Source organism: Simochromis diagramma, unplaced genomic scaffold (genome assembly GCF_900408965.1).
Source record: "Simochromis diagramma unplaced genomic scaffold, fSimDia1.1 OVJJ01000334.1, whole genome shotgun sequence".
Classification (NCBI taxonomy): domain Eukaryota; kingdom Metazoa; phylum Chordata; class Actinopteri; order Cichliformes; family Cichlidae; genus Simochromis; species Simochromis diagramma.
Window position 1 is genome coordinate 6,057,326 of NW_024386764.1, and position 17,896 is coordinate 6,075,221.

The 17,896-nt window shown below is 39.5% G+C and overlaps 1 protein-coding gene across 3 annotated transcripts; it reads right to left on the reverse strand.

Annotated features, from left to right (window-relative positions):
- Positions 1-11,684: 11,684 nt before the first annotated feature.
- Positions 11,685-17,708, reverse strand: LOC120734325 (N-acetyllactosaminide beta-1,3-N-acetylglucosaminyltransferase 3-like). 3 transcript variants are annotated; one of them, XM_040033096.1, is made up of 3 exons: positions 17,571-17,708; positions 15,658-15,746; positions 11,685-14,591 (listed from the first exon to the last, which is right to left on the reverse strand). In XM_040033096.1, exons 2-3 carry the CDS (start codon positions 15,669-15,671, stop codon positions 13,439-13,441), a joined length of 1,167 nt encoding a protein of 388 aa, XP_039889030.1. In that variant the 5' UTR covers positions 15,672-15,746; positions 17,571-17,708; the 3' UTR covers positions 11,685-13,438. The 3 variants fall into 3 exon arrangements, with proteins under 3 accessions (XP_039889030.1, XP_039889022.1, XP_039889036.1); XM_040033088.1 differs by having other exon boundaries at positions 15,658-15,769; XM_040033102.1 differs by lacking the exon at positions 17,571-17,708 and adding an exon at positions 15,222-15,354 and having other exon boundaries at positions 15,658-17,564.
- Between the last annotated feature and the right edge of the window lie 188 nt (positions 17,709-17,896).

Below are 17,896 nucleotides of genomic sequence, written 5' to 3' on the forward strand. Positions count from 1 at the left end.
CCTTTGACTCCATAGTTTTATCTTACCAAGCCTTTGACAGAATAATAGTGGGTAATAATTCTTCTGTGCTGTTACTCAACCATAATTGTGATAAAACTGTGTTTACTTATGTGTGAATGTGTGTGTGAATGGGTGGATGACTGAATGTAGTGTAAAGCGCTTTGGGGTCCTTCAGGACTAAGTAAAGCGCTATACAAATGCAGGCCATTTACTTGCATCGAAATGCTACTTAAAATGTCTTTGAAGTTTTCACTTAAGTAAAGCACTGCAGTTTTTCTGAGATGCTATAACAAACACTGGCGTGCACAGATAGAGACGAGGTGGTGCTGAAGCACTTGCCCTTTTGCCCTCAGTCCAAAAAAGTGCCCTTTTGAAAGACGTGATTTTTTTTTTTTTTTTTTTTAAAAGCTGCGCGATTTAAAAAGGTGTGAAAATAATGGCTTGATTTGTGCCCCTTCTTCAAAGACACCCGAACCCTGTCGCTTTTTCACTGTCACCGTGTCACGTGAACACGCTTGCAGTTCATTTGTTGTGAGGCGTGTAGCAGCGGCATGACATAGGACTACTTTGAGTAGGCATAGTAGGCTAACTATAGCGACTGGGAGCCACGGCGGACAACACGGCAGCTCTTTCCCTTCACAACCAGTCGGGTAACCCATGAATCGAGTGAAATTATTCTGTTTGCCCTCTAAGACCAACCTGCAATTGTTTTGTTGTGAAGTAGCCTGTCAGAAACTGCACATGACAAACTTTGCCAGCTTGCCCCCTCCATCCATCCATATGGATAAACAAAAAAACGACACATTTAAAATGTAACCTAAACCATTTAGGCAACCCCACTCCCCATCAATTCCGACCTTTTTGCATACACTATTGAAAATATCACGTTATGCTATAGGCTACATGCCGTTAGGCAGAGGGCTCTTTTGAGCCCATTTTTCGTTACAAATTTTAAGGATGATCTCACGGAAATGTGTGAATAAATAAAAAGTTTTCAAACTGAAGTCAGTGACGGGAAGACATCACACTTTTTAGAGATGGAACTGCAGAAAAACCTAAAACCTTGACATGATTATGAATAATAGAATTATGGACGTTTCTCTGTTTTTGTGGATTAGCCTTTCCATAACTAACATCAGCTACTGTCCTACTTTGGTAAGATTGAAATTAATGTCTTTGACTGTCTTTAGTAGGTGTCTCTGTAGCCGCTAAGACTGGTGGACCTAAATCTTCACCACCACGTCTTTATACATACAAGCGCAAAGGGGAGTGAGCGGGTCAGCGCTCAGGGCACAGAAACTAAGCTGGCCTCAAACCAGTGGCGGCTCCTGAAAAAAATCTCAGGGGGGGCAATTTTTATGATATCGACTAAAATGACCCATTTAATGAGTACATCAAACAACACAATTTTAATTTGTTGCTAGGTGATTAACTCATACAGTGATACCTCATGCCCACTAGATGGCAACACACAACAGAAAGCTTTCCTCTAGCTACATAAGTTACAGGTAGAAAGCGAAAGAAATTAGCATCCAGTAGCCTTTAAGCAAAAATGAATGTGTCCACTTACTCATTACTTAGGCTACATCAATCCAATGTTGTGTGGTGTAATCAAGCAACAATATAAAGCCGGCTGCATCATATAAATCAATATGCACAGCCTGTCAGCCACGACTTGCGCTGGAACCAACTCCGACAAAAAGTCCTGTTGTATGCTTTTGACTTCTCCTTCGTTGCCTGGGTTAGTTGAATTTCGGGCTTGTCAGGTCCCAACTCTTTAACTTGCAGTTTTTCTGCCATTGTCCTTCTGGCAAAAGGGTAGGTTAGAAGCGATCTAACCGAATTTGGGGGAGGCTGTGCCTCAACCGTTAACAATACCGCTGCCATCGTCTCTCTCTGACCTTATAGCTCACTTAGGCTACTGACTGAGGTAAAATTCTAGAACAGCAAATCTTCGCGCGTTTTCTGCAGGGGCGCAATTTTAAGCGCCCCCAAACCATTTAATTCAGCGACGCTGATAGGTCAAATATTTATTATTTTCCCCTGGCAACCATTTAATGATAGGCTATTTCGCTGCATATCAAGGGCGCTTTGACGAGCGCCCCAGAAGAAGAAAAACACCGTTTGTTGGTTGAACTTTAATGAGTCAGCTGGTGAAAATGTTAAAATACGCCTGGCTGTATATGGGCACACACATAGTAAAACTATCATTGATGAATTTTTTAAAAATATATATTTTTACTCCTCCACATTTGGGGGGGCGGAGCCCGAGCGCCCCCTATGGGCCAGCCGCCACTGCCTCAAACACACCATTTATTTTCAGGATAAAACACAGTCAGAACCCCAAATACAAGCCAAAATCCCCGTATACAATAAAAGTAGTGTTGCAACCCGCTAAAAACCCTGCCGGCAGAAATAACTATACACCATTAAAACAAGGCTAAAACATGTTTTCCACATACTAAAACCACTCTCCCACAGTCCCATAATCCCACAGTCCAGCCACACATGGGCGAATGGTCCTTATATGAAAGAGACAGGAGAGGAACTTCTCTTCCAGTATGGTAAAACTCGTCAGCAACAGACCAGGGAGGGGGCTCCTATCGCAGACCGGTCTCCTCCTGACAGCGCGTCGCCGCACAGTCCCGCCCCACTCCACACCTGAACACGGCCTCCCTCGTCTCACCGTCAGATGCAGGCAGAGGGGCATCCCTGCCCTGTCGTGCATTGCAGCCATCGCCACCCACTGTTGCCGTTCCTGCCGTTAGGACTGGATCGCCGAACAACTCGCGGCGCCCCACAGTCAGGCAGCAGTTCGTTCCACACACGTGCGGGGTTGCACGCGTTCCCTTTTCGCCTCCTCACCCTTCGTGCGTCACTCCTCTCTCCTTTTGTCTCTGCGCTCACCATCCCCTTTAACAGGTCAACCTGGCGGCTGATAGGCCACCTTGGGGAACGCCCCCACCTCACAGGTGCCTACAATTATCTGTTTAGTCCACAGTGGGTTAAAGGAACATGGTACAACATTAACACAAATATAAATATGAGGATAAAACCATGCAGTATAAATATCAATAAACAAACATGCAATATAAATATCCCAATAAAATCATGCAAATAAAATCAACACTATGTACCAATACACAGATTGATAAAACATAAAAACACAAATTTCCGCTGTGTGACATCTCCTGTGAGAAAGTTAGAACACCGTCCAACTGTCTAAAGATGCAGTCTTTAGCCTAACTGGTTGTTACTGACTCAGCGATGCTCGCAGACATTTACGCACTGTGTTGTGACCTGATTGTGACAGAACAGTGACGTTGTTATTGGTAGTTTGAAGGGTACGGTGTTGGGGTGGTGCATGTTAAAAGTTTTGAGAAGCACTGGTTAGACATGTTAATTTTTTTTGGTGTAACATATTGGCAACATTAACACATTAATTTGCTAAAGGAAAAATAGGCAATTCCCAATTGCCTGTGAAAACGACCATTCTGCCCTGTTCTTGTAATGACCACAGTCAGTCTTATTCGTTCTCATACATTTTGGTCTATTTATTTACTAATTTCAGCAAGCATAATGCCTAGGAAAGAGAGGCTGAGAAAGGAGAAAATAAAAGTCAAATTGCATTTAACCTGTGCGATTTTTTTTATTATACAAAGAAAAGGTTTTCCACATATGCAAAAAGTGCCCTTTTTCCCCCCTGGAGCACTTGCCCCCCAAAATGTCTGTGCACGCCACTGATAACAAATACAGTATTGACAAAAGTCAAAGAAAATATGAATCTTCAGCGATTGCTACTATCGCCACATTTTAGATTAGGATTGTGTATTTTATGCCACATAAAATACATCCTAGCCGGGAGAAATCTGTGTACTAGTAAAAAGTCTTTGTAATAACAGGGGTCATAAAGATCCACTTTATTTGATGGGATGTGCAGTCCAGCAGTCTTGAAGCCCATGTGGGACACAGGACCAAGTCCTGCTTTGGCCAGACACATCCCCATGTAAACGTCATCAATGGGAAGAAGGTTAATGGATTTTGACATTTTGTATATGACTGAAGCTGTATAGTGAGACAGGAGGTAGCCTGCACCCCCACAGTAAGGAGGGTATGAGTCGGACTCATGCACCTGAACAGGAATATAGTACTTGCTGTTATTCCCTCTAATAGGCCCTTTTCCCTGGATAAGATGGCCAGTAAAGAGGTGCTGGCTTCCATCATTGTCCTTGAGGCTTTGCAGATACTCGACCATGTTGTCTGTGTTGGCAAAGACGTCGTCATCACCATTCAACAGGAAGTGGGCATTGGGACAGTTCCTTTCCATCCATTCAAGGAAGAGTATCTGCTTCAATGTAAGGTTGTAAAATGTGTCACTGAAATCCCATTGGAGGATGTCGTTGTGCTCCTGTTGCTCCAGCTCCAGGAGCTTGTTCAGCCTTTCCTTCTCAAACCCGCTCTCTGTCGTTCCTGAGATGAATATCCGTCGAATCCACGCACTGTTGTGTAACCTCTCTTCACCCCACGTTTTGCGCAGCACCTCTCTGTGTTCATAGTTCCCCGGAGAGCTTTTAATGACCAGAAGAAGAAAGACTTCTCCAGATTTATCAGCTCCTCCACATTTGTCCGGAATGTCCAGTAGCATGGGGAAGTGGCGACAGTGGCGATAGTAGAGGAAATCTTTGATATGCTGAGGAAGTGTTTGGAATCCTGGGATGTTGGCGGTAGATGTGTTTTGTTGACATTTTGGCCACGAGGATATATGAGAGTTTTTCATAGGTGTCTTCTTTTGAACGCCTTTGCTTCTGGTAGTCACAGGTACAAAGTCAAACCCACGGTGGAAAAATCCAACTTTCCAAAGAAGGAAAATCAATAAAAAAAGAACTCCAGCTATCGGGAGATTTTTTGACTTTCTTATTCTCATCCTTTAAACTCTGCAAACCAAAACAAGGAAGAACTCTAACAACAATAACAGCAAAAAAGGTACGCATCAAAACCATTATCATAATTACTAAGGCACAGCAGAGGAACAAATCAGTTACTGACTCACCGACCTCATTTCAGTTTTCTCTAACTGTCAGGTTGATGAAAATAGATTCATCTTTTGCTATAATATCAACAGGTGACACATATATTTATATTTTTAAAATAATAACCACATTAACTCATACAAACCTTAATGCAGTGAGATGTGGTGAAATGTGATAATTGTCTGATTAGCTTCATCAAAATCCAGATTTAATCCAAGTTTCAATTTCCCAGGACAGGCATAGTATGTTGATCACTTGAGAATCCAAAATTCACAGTTTAGTTTTGCAGTTTCTGTATAGTTTAAATGTAAGCTAGTCACTTCCTAAAAAAGATTTTATTCTGTCTGCTGCCACACCTTAAACCTCATAGCTGCAAGAACGGATGTTTGTGATTGCGCCCAAAGATATGAGGGTTGCACCGAGCCGACTAGGCGGTGCTTGTCGTTGCTATCGTAGACAGGATAATAAAGAAATATATCTGCTCTGACGTTTTCAAATATTTTAATGGGATAGACCGTGCACTCCCACATTTAATAATATATGTATTTAAAAAAGGGCTAGATTTACAGGTTTTAAGGTTCTGATAAACAGACAGAAAAGCACACTCTCCATGCTATTCACTCTTTCTCTTCACCATGGCCTCAGTACTCTTCTCTCTAGTTTTTATTTTTCTTACCCAGGCCTCTTAATTCTCTCCACCCTCCGCACTTACAAACTGCACTTGGGTAAATGTGATTAGCTGACAACACACCAAAACAACCCTGTTTCACTTAATGACTGTTTGGGACTGACCTCATTTTTATTTAATTTTTGTACTAGACTGTTTTGTTGACGATTTTCAAGCTTAGCTGATTGTTTGATTTCTAAAAGATGAAAATCATAAAACGATTCCAATGCTACCTTCTGATGGCCTTCGAGTGTACTACTACTAAAAGATTAAATATTAATATTAAACTTGAAAGTTTACATATAAAGTACTTGGCTTTTAAAAAAAACCCTAAACCTATAATGCCCTTTGTATCATATTTGATTCATGAGATTCTGAGACCTCTATCTCATTAACATGATCAATACTTGCCATAATTTTTTTTGTCTAAAATGAACATTGTTGTTAACAAAAAGTTGCCAAAAATGACCAGTGTATCATATGCAATACAAAAAATATATAATAAATATAATAATAAAAATATATCAAACACAACACAATATAGCAAAAGAATTGTTATGGATTTTGTCATCAGGGTTAATAAACATCTCAGTTCCAAAAAATCTTAGTTTTTTGATATGCTGGGTCTTAGAGGGTTAATGACTGTTTGGGACTGCACTGATTTTTATTTATTTTTTTGTACTAATCTTCTGCTTGTTTTGCTGATGGTTTTCAAGTTTAGCTGATTGTTTGATTTGTAAAAGATGGAAATATTGAAATACTGAAATTAAACTTGAAAGTTTATGTATAAAGTATTTGGCTGTTTTTAAATAAGGAGAGCTCAAACAAGCTGAACCAGCACAGGCAGGTGCCCACTTAGATGCAGGAAAAAGCCACATTAAACCGAATTGTCAGTGCTGTAATTGTTAATAAAAATAAAAGTTGAGACATTTTGTATAAAAAATTTTGTATTTATTTGTTTGTTTTTTCATTCACATACTGTCCAAAGTGCTGTGGTTGTCACGGTTCTGGGCCAGTTTGACCCAGTATTTTGAGTTGTTATGTTTTGGTGTGTTTTTGCATTATGGATTGTTTTCTTATTCTCTTGTAGTGTTTGTGGTGGTGATGATGATGATTATTATTAGAGTTTCATGTTTCTGTTTATCCGTGTTTAAGGATTTGTTGTTTCATGTTTTATTGTGAAGGTCTGTGTCTCATGTGAGTGTGTTCAGTTCTACTGCCCCCCTGTCTCGTTAGTCCCATTTCTCCCAGCTGTGTCTCCCTCCTGTTGTCCATTCCCTGATTACCACCCTGTGTATATTAGCCCTGTGTTTTCCTGTGCTCAGTGTTGCGTCGTACCCTCAGATCCTGCCTGTGTGTTCCTGTTTGGTTTCTGTTTTTGTTTCATGCCAGCAATAAAAGCTGTGGTTTTCAGTTACATTTTGTCTCGGAGTCCTGCATTTGGATCCACATTTCCACCTGCCCGCACACAGAGCCCTGACAGTTAGTGATGTGATGGGCAGATGAAGCTTCATGAAGCACTGAAGCTTTTCATCCAATTGGTTCATCCCAGCGCAAAGCTTCTTGAAGCTTCATTTGCTCTAGTAGGACACCTACTGGACGTAAAAATATTAGTTGACATGAATTTGAAGAGTGTGGCCTTTTGCACACAGCCTGTAAATGTCAACAACAAAAGGAGTGTGTAAAACATGTATATTGTAGTGATGGCAGTATACTGTGTATATTTATACTGGCAGTATGGAAAATGATTATTTGGAAATGCTTAAAATGGAAATGATCATTTACTGTGAGGTGTGGTTGGGGTGTGGACAGTAGTTGTGCTTTTGTAACGTTGAGGTATGGACAGTTACACACTGAGGCTTTGAGCCTCAGTCCTGCCTGTTCACATTTTATTCTGTAAAAACTAAATTTTCACTGCTTTTATGACCTTTTTAGTGGGGAGAACATAGCTAGGATTTAATGATTTAACAAATCTTTTGAATCCTTTGTCCTGCACAATGCTAAATGGCTGGGAGTCCTCAATCACCATGCTAACCAGGTCTTCATCTATTTGAGATTGTTCTCCTGAGGAAAGACAATAAAGACAAAGCACAAATATAAATATCACACACGTAACTTATAACAGTTGTATAATATTGTTATATCATTTAGTAACATTACTGCATGCTATATTATCATTGCATTTGATGGCTCACCTGGTCTTGCTCCACAATCGGTGTTCCCCTTATTCTCATGCAAAGCTCTGTAGTGCCTAAGCATGGATGAGGTGTTGTTGTTATATCCCAGCTCCCTGGCACATAGCAAACACTTCACCTTGTACAAAAGTCAAGACAACTTAACATAAATTGTATTGCACCATCAGTATTATGAAAATACATCTTCTGTAGAAATTTACATACCTTGTTGGGAGGAATAAGATCAAAATGTTCCCACACAGGGGAGGACATCCTCCTCTTCTTAGCTGGCTCCATTCTCTCCTCACTCTCATAAACCTCCAAACGGTCTCCAAACTGTCTCCAAACTCTCACTAACCGCAACTCTCCATCAAACACCCACATTTTTGAATGAAGTCTGAGGGGTTTATATCGCTGTCATATCTCGCGGAAAAGTTCGAATCACTTCATGAACCAGTCACGTGGTACAGCCGGGCAGCGAGGCTTCGGACGTCATCATTTTCAGCTCCTCCCATAAATGAAGCAAGCCTCGATACGCGCATCGCGGAAACGCTCCCTCAATTACTCGACACAAGCTTCGAAGCCTCGATACAGAACGTCACATCACTACTGACAGTGGTTTTTGGTTCAGATTAAAATGACTTTCAGAGCTTGTTTTGTTGCCATGTTTGTGTTTCCTTCATACCAATCTTCTTGCTCAATACTCTGAAATGGTTGATTTGTAAAAATCGTGTGTGAAATTAGGACGCCAAACAAGACTGAATAGCAGAATAGCAGATTTCCTTACTTTTTGCGTTACGTTTATATGGACTGTTTTTCCACTGTAATGAAAAAAATGTTTCTAATGTTTTCACATTTGTGTCATTTAAAGCTGTTTGCGGAGCCAGTATGCAGGACTCAGAGGCAGAACTGAACTCAAAAGCAGCTTTATTGCTTAAAGGAAAACTACAAGACAAGGAGGAAACTGGGAACGGAAGTAATAATCAACTTAATAATCAACTAGGAGACTGAAACACGAGGCAGACATTCAACATGATGGAGTTTGTGACAAATGACAAGAGGAGACAGAGAGCTAAAATATACCCTGGGTAATCAGGGAGATGGAAAACACACAAGTGAACTAAATCCACCAATGAACCGAGGAAGGCAAAGCATAGCATAACACACAGGGGATAAGGGACTATCAAATTAAAAGAAGGAAACAAACGCAGGGAGGGAGACTCAGACACAAGGAACAGATAAAGAAACTAATGAACTGAGAAGCTCTAGGAAAGAGAATATAATTTCTTAAATCCAAGAAAAATAGAACAAACTGAAAATACTGGTTCAGAGGCCGAGGACCATGACAGTTTCATTAATGCATTTCCACATTTTAGTTATTTCATGAGCATTAGAGAAGAATATATAGATCAAGATCCAGTATGGCAGAATAGGTGTAACATTGCTTGTGCAATCGTAAGATAAAGAAACTACATTGTTTCTTTAATTTAAGGTTTTAAATATGATAATAAAACTCAGTACAACACAACTGGTTCCAACCAGATTCTCCTCCTCAAATGAACAACAGTGTAAGACATATTACACAAAGACTTCTGGAGCAGTGTCCTTTGGAGAGACGAGGCCAAAGTGGAAATGTTTGGACATAATGGACAACACCACTTTGGACAAAACCAGCACATCAACACAAACACCTCTTACCACCTGTCAGCACAGGGGTGGGGAGGTGATGATTAGGGCTTGCTTTCCAGCCACAGGACCTGGGCACCGTGCAGACACTGAGGTGAACATGAACTCCTTTTATACCAAGGTATTTTAGAGTCAAATGTGAGGCCCTCTGTCTGATAACAAGAGCTTAATTGAAATTGTGTCGTGCAACATCACAATGATCCTAAGCAAATCCATAACCACATGTCTGAAAAACAAAAATCAAGGCATTGCAATGATTCAGTCAAAGTCTAGCTGAACCATTGCAATACCATGCACTTCAAGTTGACTGAATTGTTGTGGCGGGAACTTAACAAATGCTGCAAATCTCAAGCTTTTGTAAAATCATATTATCTTGCAAAGAATAAAGAGGCCCTTTTATCTTTATTCTTTAAAGGTAAACGAGGAAGAAGATAATAGAAGGAAATAGAAAATGCAATCTAATTTTACTAGAGACCTCATTTATCCAATCACAAACATTTTCATGACGCACTTTATTCTATGCTTGGGTGACTTATCTGACTTTTACACGAGGCACTTAGTTATACACTGAACCAACAACCAGTCAACTAATCTACAGTTGCACAATATATACTATGTACTCAGGAGGATTGTGTTTCAGGAAGTAGACTGGTGTCATACTGATCAGACCAGCGTTTCCTGACTACATATCATTGTCTCAAAGAGCAAGATAATGAACCCCAACGTGCAAGTATAGTGGCGATAGAAAAAAAAAACATTGTACAAAGGAGTATGTGTGACGGGGCGTGGTCAGCTGCCAGACCCCCTTCGTGGGTTTAGTACCGATGATGAGTGAGGCTTCCTCCTGACATACAAACACTCCAATTCAAGGAGTTGAAATGGTTTATGTTCCAGTTGCCTTTTGATGTTTTGATTATGTTTTGATTATTGTACAGTGTGTCCTGCACTCGAAGCCACAGATAACCTGGAATCAAATGAATTTTCAAAATGCTACCTCTCCATTTTCTCAGAGCAAACAAATTTATCTGATACAGTGACTTCAACACTGACTAATAAAGGAGCCACCCCATATTTAAATAGGAAAAGATGTCCTGGAGGTGGAGTCACCTAGCAAACCCTCATCAACACTGTGGCAAGTGAAGCTCTCGCTGTTGCACAGACAGCTGATGCATGTTTTACTTCTATGCATGAAACAGTTGGGAAATGCTGCTCATGTTCTTACTTTCTGCAGGAAGAAGTTCGAATGCACACATTCAGATCATAGCAGAACTGATAAAATACAAGTCTGAAAAGATGCTGATGGGACACATTGTGTGACTGGAGTGCTGTGTGACAAATTGTGGTTTCTTCGTACCTCGCAAGTCAAATGTTAGATCTCGGAAGTGACGGAAGTTAAAAAATAATTTTTAAAAAAGGGTTTGTTTTGCTTCTTAGCAAGTATGACTATTTGGGCATTCAAAAATGGCTGATGTGGTGCATTTTTGCCTTTGGAACATGCTAAAGAGTTCTTGTTAATGATACACACTTTAACACTTTTTCCAGATGATTGACTTTTATACAACTTGCTATTTTCTGGTACATGAGATTTGGAGGGGCAGCAAACAGGCAGGCAGTTATCCAACAAGGAAGTCCTTGTCCATGCTGTCATTTCCATAGAGTGTTTGAATCAGATTAGCAATACCAGCTATCCTCTTCAGTCTACCCGAGAAAATGCAAGTAACTATTTGAACAGTTATTAAAGTAACCTATTTGCCATTAAAGACATGCCAGCAGTGTGAGAACAGCAGCACCTGCTGGTCCTTAAATACCAAACACTGATTGGGCAATGCAAAGCAGGTGCTGAGTTAAAGACCGAAAAAAGGGCACAGTAACCGCCGGCCCACCTCTTCCCCTGAGAGGGAAAAAAAACAAGCCTTGTAGGCGTTGCTTTCAGTTAGCGTTGCTTTGTCTGTTATGTTGGCTTTCATCCTCCCTTAATTTAATTCTTAACATCTTTTAAAAAAACCTAAAAAATTTAAAATGGACCCAAACAGTCTCCTCACATTCCTCCACCTGGTGTTAAGTAAGGTTAGAATTATATAACAATTTTTTTTACAGACATGAACAAAATCCAAGGCAGCTTATAAATATTTATCCCAATGTTTATTACAAAATAATCCTCCAAAATGTCTTGCGCAGGTACACCCAAACAAAAAAGGTCCAAGGACATTATGCGTACATCTTATTTAAAACGATAAGATTGTGTACTGCCAGTGTATGCAGTTCACAGTTACCATTTAAAGCTGTTTAACCGTACAACATATAGCCCCTTACTTAGCAGTATTAAACCCAAACAGATTTGAACATTTGTGCATATATTCGATTCAGCATACTGAATCTGCAACAACAGATATTGATTCTTAATGAAACAGTGATCCTGCATTGGATTGCCTACTGGCAACTACTTGTAACGGCTTTTACCAACACCCAGTTGTTATGTTCTGCAACACTGATGTAAGGCACAAATCCCTTTGTGTAACAGAAATATTGAGGCTGAAACAAACAAAATAAAGAAGGCTTAACAGAACAAAGAGGATTAAGAAGATAAAAAAATATATATATATTACACCTTTTATTCTTAAGAAACCCTGAGAAATGATTTTGGATGATATCTGCGGCAACACAAGCGTCAGATCTAGAGCTGGGCATTGTTCAGAAGTTTACAGGTACAATTAAACTGCAGTGTAAAATTTACCAAATGTAGAACTTAAAATATCAAACCAACTCAAACGTGAGTTCAATCGTTCTTTTTAGGTGATGAATTGCATTGTTATTTGTCCTGTTTTATTTAATGTATGTATTTATTTTTGGAGAAGTCTCAGTATATTTTAAGCACTTTGTAACTTTGTGCAGAAAAACAATACATAAATAAAATGTTTTCATATCATTGCTGTATTTTATTGTAAATAAATACCCAGCTCTTATAACCAATTTAACCCGCAAAATGTACTTTCCTCCATACAATCGTAGCATGAAAAGACCCATACAGATGAACCATAGTACTCCGCAATGCTTTACATTTGAATTGGTTGATTATATGTCATCTGTTCATGATTTTCACACTGGCTGGCACGCGACATACAGAAAAAATCCAACAGAAAGTATGAATTAAATATTACAATCAGCTCTTAAAATTCACATTTGATTTACAGGCAGCTAACATTAACTTGGTAACTCTCCTTACACCTGTCTCATTTTCTACGTGATAGAAATTCAGTAAATTATGCAATATAGAGCCAACTTTTCAATTCTTGGCCATTTTTCATGTCCTTAATCTCAGGACAAGGTAGCTAACACACGGCTGCACTCTAGCTGGCAGCTTTTGTCTACTAAAACATGGCCTTTATTAGTCTGTATCAGCTGTAGCTATGCTGAACTTTATGTGATACTAAAATATAGAAAATCAGACCCAATGACTTTAAATGTGGACTCATTTTCCAATGAGAATTCTCAAAATGAGGCGTAACTTTACACTTGATGGCTACTTAAAATTCACATTCATTCTTTCTGTGCAGTAAGTGGGCATTTCAAGCAAAAGAAAAATCTAGCAATCCAACCAGTATAGTACCTATTAAGTAATATTAGACAATCTGGTAAAGAAAGGTACAAGATTTGGTGAGACAAAGACAAAATATAATGTATTGTATTGTAACGCAACAGCCAGTCCTGCCTGTTCAAATGTTGTCAACTCATTTAAGGTATGTGCCAGTCCCTTCTGTCCAGCAAAAGTTTTTTCTCTTTACAGTATGTGAAAAAAACACTTACATGTTCATTTGAGCTGGAAGCAGGAGGAACCGGAACATCACTAAGCTCTATTATTGCCTAGAAGTTAAAGTTTGGTGCTACAAATGTTTTTGGCTGGAGAGACCACATCTTAGATTTGGATCATGTACTCTGTGCCACATTAGATACATCTGAGCTGGAAGGAATCTGTGCACAAGTAAAACCTCTTTATAAAAGCAAGGATGGTATTGGTCTAAACTGTGGGATGGAACGTGTTGTCCTGCTGTCTTGACGCCCATGTGGGAAGTGGGGCCAAGTCCTGCCTTGGCCAGACACATCCCCATGTAAACATCATCAATGGGAAGAATGGTAATAGACTGGGACATATTGTAAATGACTGAAGCTGTATAGCCAGAGAGGAGGAAGCCCCCGCCACCACAATAAGGAGGGTACGAGTTTGACTCCTGCACCTGAACAGGAATATAGTACTTGCTGTTTGGTGATCTAATAGGGCCAACATTTTGGATCAGATGGCCAGTAAAGAGGTGCTGGCTTCCGTCATTGTCCTTGAGGCTTTGCAGATACTCGACCATGTTGTCTGTGTTGGCAAAGACGTCGTCATCACCATTCAACAGGAAGTGGGCATTGGGACAGTTCCTTTCCATCCATTCAAGGAAGAGTATCTGCTTCAATGTAAGGTTGTAAAATGTGTCACTGAAATCCCATTGGAGGATGTCGTTGTGCTCCTGTTGCTCCAGCTCCAGGAGCTTGTTCAGCCTTTCCTTCTCAAACCCGCTCTCTGTCGTTCCTGAGATGAAGATCCGTCGAATCCATACACCGTTGTGTAACCTCTCTTCACCCCACGTTTTGCGCAGCACCTCTCTGCGTTCATAGTTCCCCGGAGAGCTTTTAATGACCAGAAGAAGAAAGACTTCTCCAGATTTATCAGCTCCTCCACATTTGTCCGGAATGTCCAGTAGCATGGGGAAGTGGCGACAGTGGCGATAGTAGAGGAAATCCTTGATAGAATTAGGCAAAGAGTTGAACTCAGCGATGTTGGCAGCAGATGTTTTTTGTTGACATTTTGGCCATGAGAATACATATGTGCTGTTTTTGGTGTTTTGCGTCAGTCGGCTGTGGTCCTCTCCAACATCTACGTGGAAACTTATAGTTTTATGGTCAATAAAATCTTTGCAAAGGTGAAGGAGCAAAAGCCCGAGTGCTACCACCATCAATACATTTCTTGCCCTGATGGTTTTCATCTTCAAAACTCTGTAGCGACAAGACAAAAGACAGAGATTAATTAAGATCAGAATGAAACTAGACTAATTTATTGAGGAAGTTATTGAGTAGAAGCAAGTACAAGCATGCAGTGAACACAAAGATGTGAGCCAAAGCCTTATAGATTTACGTACTACTTGTGCAGTGCATAAGACCCTCGCATTCTTCTTGAAAGTTCCTTTAGGGTGATGTGGTTAAACCCTGCAACTGTAGCATACATTGCACTGACAAGGGCATAACTTGCAAGGAACTTGCAATTTGTTTGTGTTCCCTTTATTAGCTAACAATACAGTGTTTTTTTAAACAGTTGTTGACTTGTTTGTATGTTACAATTGCTCTCTATATCTGTGGCATAGGCATAAGGTGAAATTATTTTTCAGAATATGATCCTTTGCTCTGAATGTGGTTTTAAGAGTAAACTTGTGATTTCCTGAAACATGAGGACAAAGTGCACTTTAACTCTAGAATGATCACGTACCAGTGTTAGCTCAGTGATCGTTACAATGGGCCTTATTATAATGTTGCCTTTGTCTTGTCTTGTAATGTGATACTGTATCAGTAAGGGTTGTGTCACTTTGGTGTGATCGTGTTTGCAGGCTGAGATCTACACTGAGGTTTCACCTGTTAAAATCAATCCTCAAACAGCTTAAAATGCAGCAATGGGTGTTATATTCCTTCCAACAGAGCTAATACTGGTGCCTTAATGGTAGACTGTGTGGTGCACATGGGTTGACCATTCAAAGCATTCATCTTCCTGTTTTAAATTAAACAGAACATGTGTTGCGTTGAAAATATTTGTGCATGCACACAAAATGCGACAGGCATGTAACAGCATATGTTTTTCACACATCCTTTTTACAGTACAGTTGATGTTTGTTTTGCAAAAGACTGAAGCATCATTTTAATTATCAAATTCTTTGCTGTAGCCCTGACACCTCATGGGCTGTGGCTTAACACTTGTGCAAAACTAACATTTTGGTTTTAATTTGAAATGAAGGCAACACCCTCCCACGAAAAAACATACAAAAACACTTGGACAACAGGAATACAAACTCACCTGCACCACGACATGACTCTCAGAGTGACAAGCCAGCAGGAGTGAGGAGACCGAGCTTCAGAGCAGACATGAGGCAGCTGGACATGTGCCTGAAAAATCCACACACGGGATGCTGTCACACAAAATAAAAATAAATCAAATGTTGTTTTGTGTCCTCAGAATGGATGGAATATGTTACATAGGCTGTTTCTGACATTGAGTAATAAAACCACACAGTCATTTTGAAAGAAGCATTAAGGGGGAAAACAGAAGGAAAGAAAAGGAAGTTCCCGGTCCACACAGGCTTTTGTGTGTTTTTTAAATGCAAATCTGACAGCAATAAAACTCAAAATGTGCAGTGTAACAGTGTTCAGCAATCCTTAAGCATGTTAGTGCGGTAGGACAGCTGCGGCAGATTGCTTTATGTTGTTATTAACCTCCTAGGACCTGGCGTCCACATATGTGGACATCACATTTTGGGTTATTTAGACCAAAATACTCAATTTGACCAGTTTTAACTGTTACTAGTTTTCTTCCTCTTTTGTTTTGCGTGATTTTTGTGTAGTTGGCACAACATCAGGGTAAAGTCGGAAACAATGGGCTTAGCTTTGGATTCCACAAAAATGGACTGGAAAACGGAAGTTAACTGCACAGTGTCGTGAGTATTTGATTTGTGACAGCCACGACATCAAAAACAATTAAAAAGATGAATAACATATAGGCCTATTTTAAAATTATTTTTGCTGTGTGTGAAAGTGTTATTTACTAGGATCACTGACTATTTCTATGCTTATTTCAATTTCCTGTTACAATACAAAGGACAATTGTTAACCAGTTACATACTGTGCAGACTCACGAATACAGAAGGCTAGTTTTGTAAAAAGCAAAATGATAAACAGCATTCAAATTAGAGTCTTCTGGACAAGGTAGAGCATGATTGCACAGGTTTTAAGTACACTTTTCTGGTTAAGACTTTCACTTGTAATGTGGTTTTTACTTTGTGGTGTTTCTACTTTCAGACAATAAGAGTTCCTTTCAGTCTTGAACATGTCCAGACTATTCTCAGGTACAACAGTCATTTGAAGAGATTTAGAAGATATGCCTATTTACTTTTTAATCTGCAAGTCCAATGGTTATTATATATATTTCTTATTAAATCCTTTCATAGTGTATTGTCATCAAAGCATCAGTAGCCACAGGCTGTAATCTTTTTGCCAAATATTATATTTTATTTTTGTTGTTTGGTCTTTGTTGTCTGTGTTCTCCAGTTTGTTTTAAGATGGTGCCATTTAGTATTTAGTTAATATCTGCCAGCTCCATCACACAGAAGGCGTATTAAACAAATGTAATTTTTATAAACCATCAGGAGATTAAAAGAAGCATTGGTGAACATTTAAGTCCATTTTTTGATTTTTTTTTTTTTTTTTTTACATAGTGTCATATTGTTGAATAGACAATAGTCGAGCTTTAAGCGACGATTATTAGTTTGTAAAAGGAATTTTAAAATTCCTTTGGCTTCCACAAATCAGACAGAGTTTGTGGAAGCCAAAGTAAGCAGAGTAAGCAAAGTAACACGTCGCGCATGGCTGAAGCATCAGAAGACATTTATATTTAGCTTTCGTCGAGTTCTCATATAGCGAGTCATGCCTAAACTATTGTAAACTAATCTAGGGGACCGTTAAGATTCATAAAAATAAGAGATTTTAAAAAGCGACACTCCAAAAAAAAATTTTTTTAAACAGCATTTGTCGTCTATGCGTAATTTCTCAGGAAACTGTGTTATTATAGCCAGTAATATATCCCAATTACGCCGAGTACAAACTAAACATGTGATGCTCCCTATGCCAGATCCCGTTACTTTACGGAAACTTTATTCGAGGACGCGCACGGGCACAGAGACAGCACTTCGCGAAGCTGCTGTGTACAGTACTTACAAGTTTAAGAAGATCGCCCCTCTCCTGTGTCTGTAGTGAAGTCAGACTAATAGTGAATCCAGAATCCGGTGGCTGAAAAGCTCAGGTCCCTGCACTGCAGGGCGTTGTTCTGTCCGCCCCGTGCGTCATCTCCTCATCTATTGCCTGTCGGTAACGATCTGCGATCATCCCGCTATGACTATTTTCTTTCACAATTTCAATTACTTTGACTGTTGATTAATAACAAATATCTATAGAAATAATATTACTTGTGATTATTATAGGATATATGATATTATAATACTTTAAATGAAGTATTATAAGTATTACAATATCATTAAGACGCT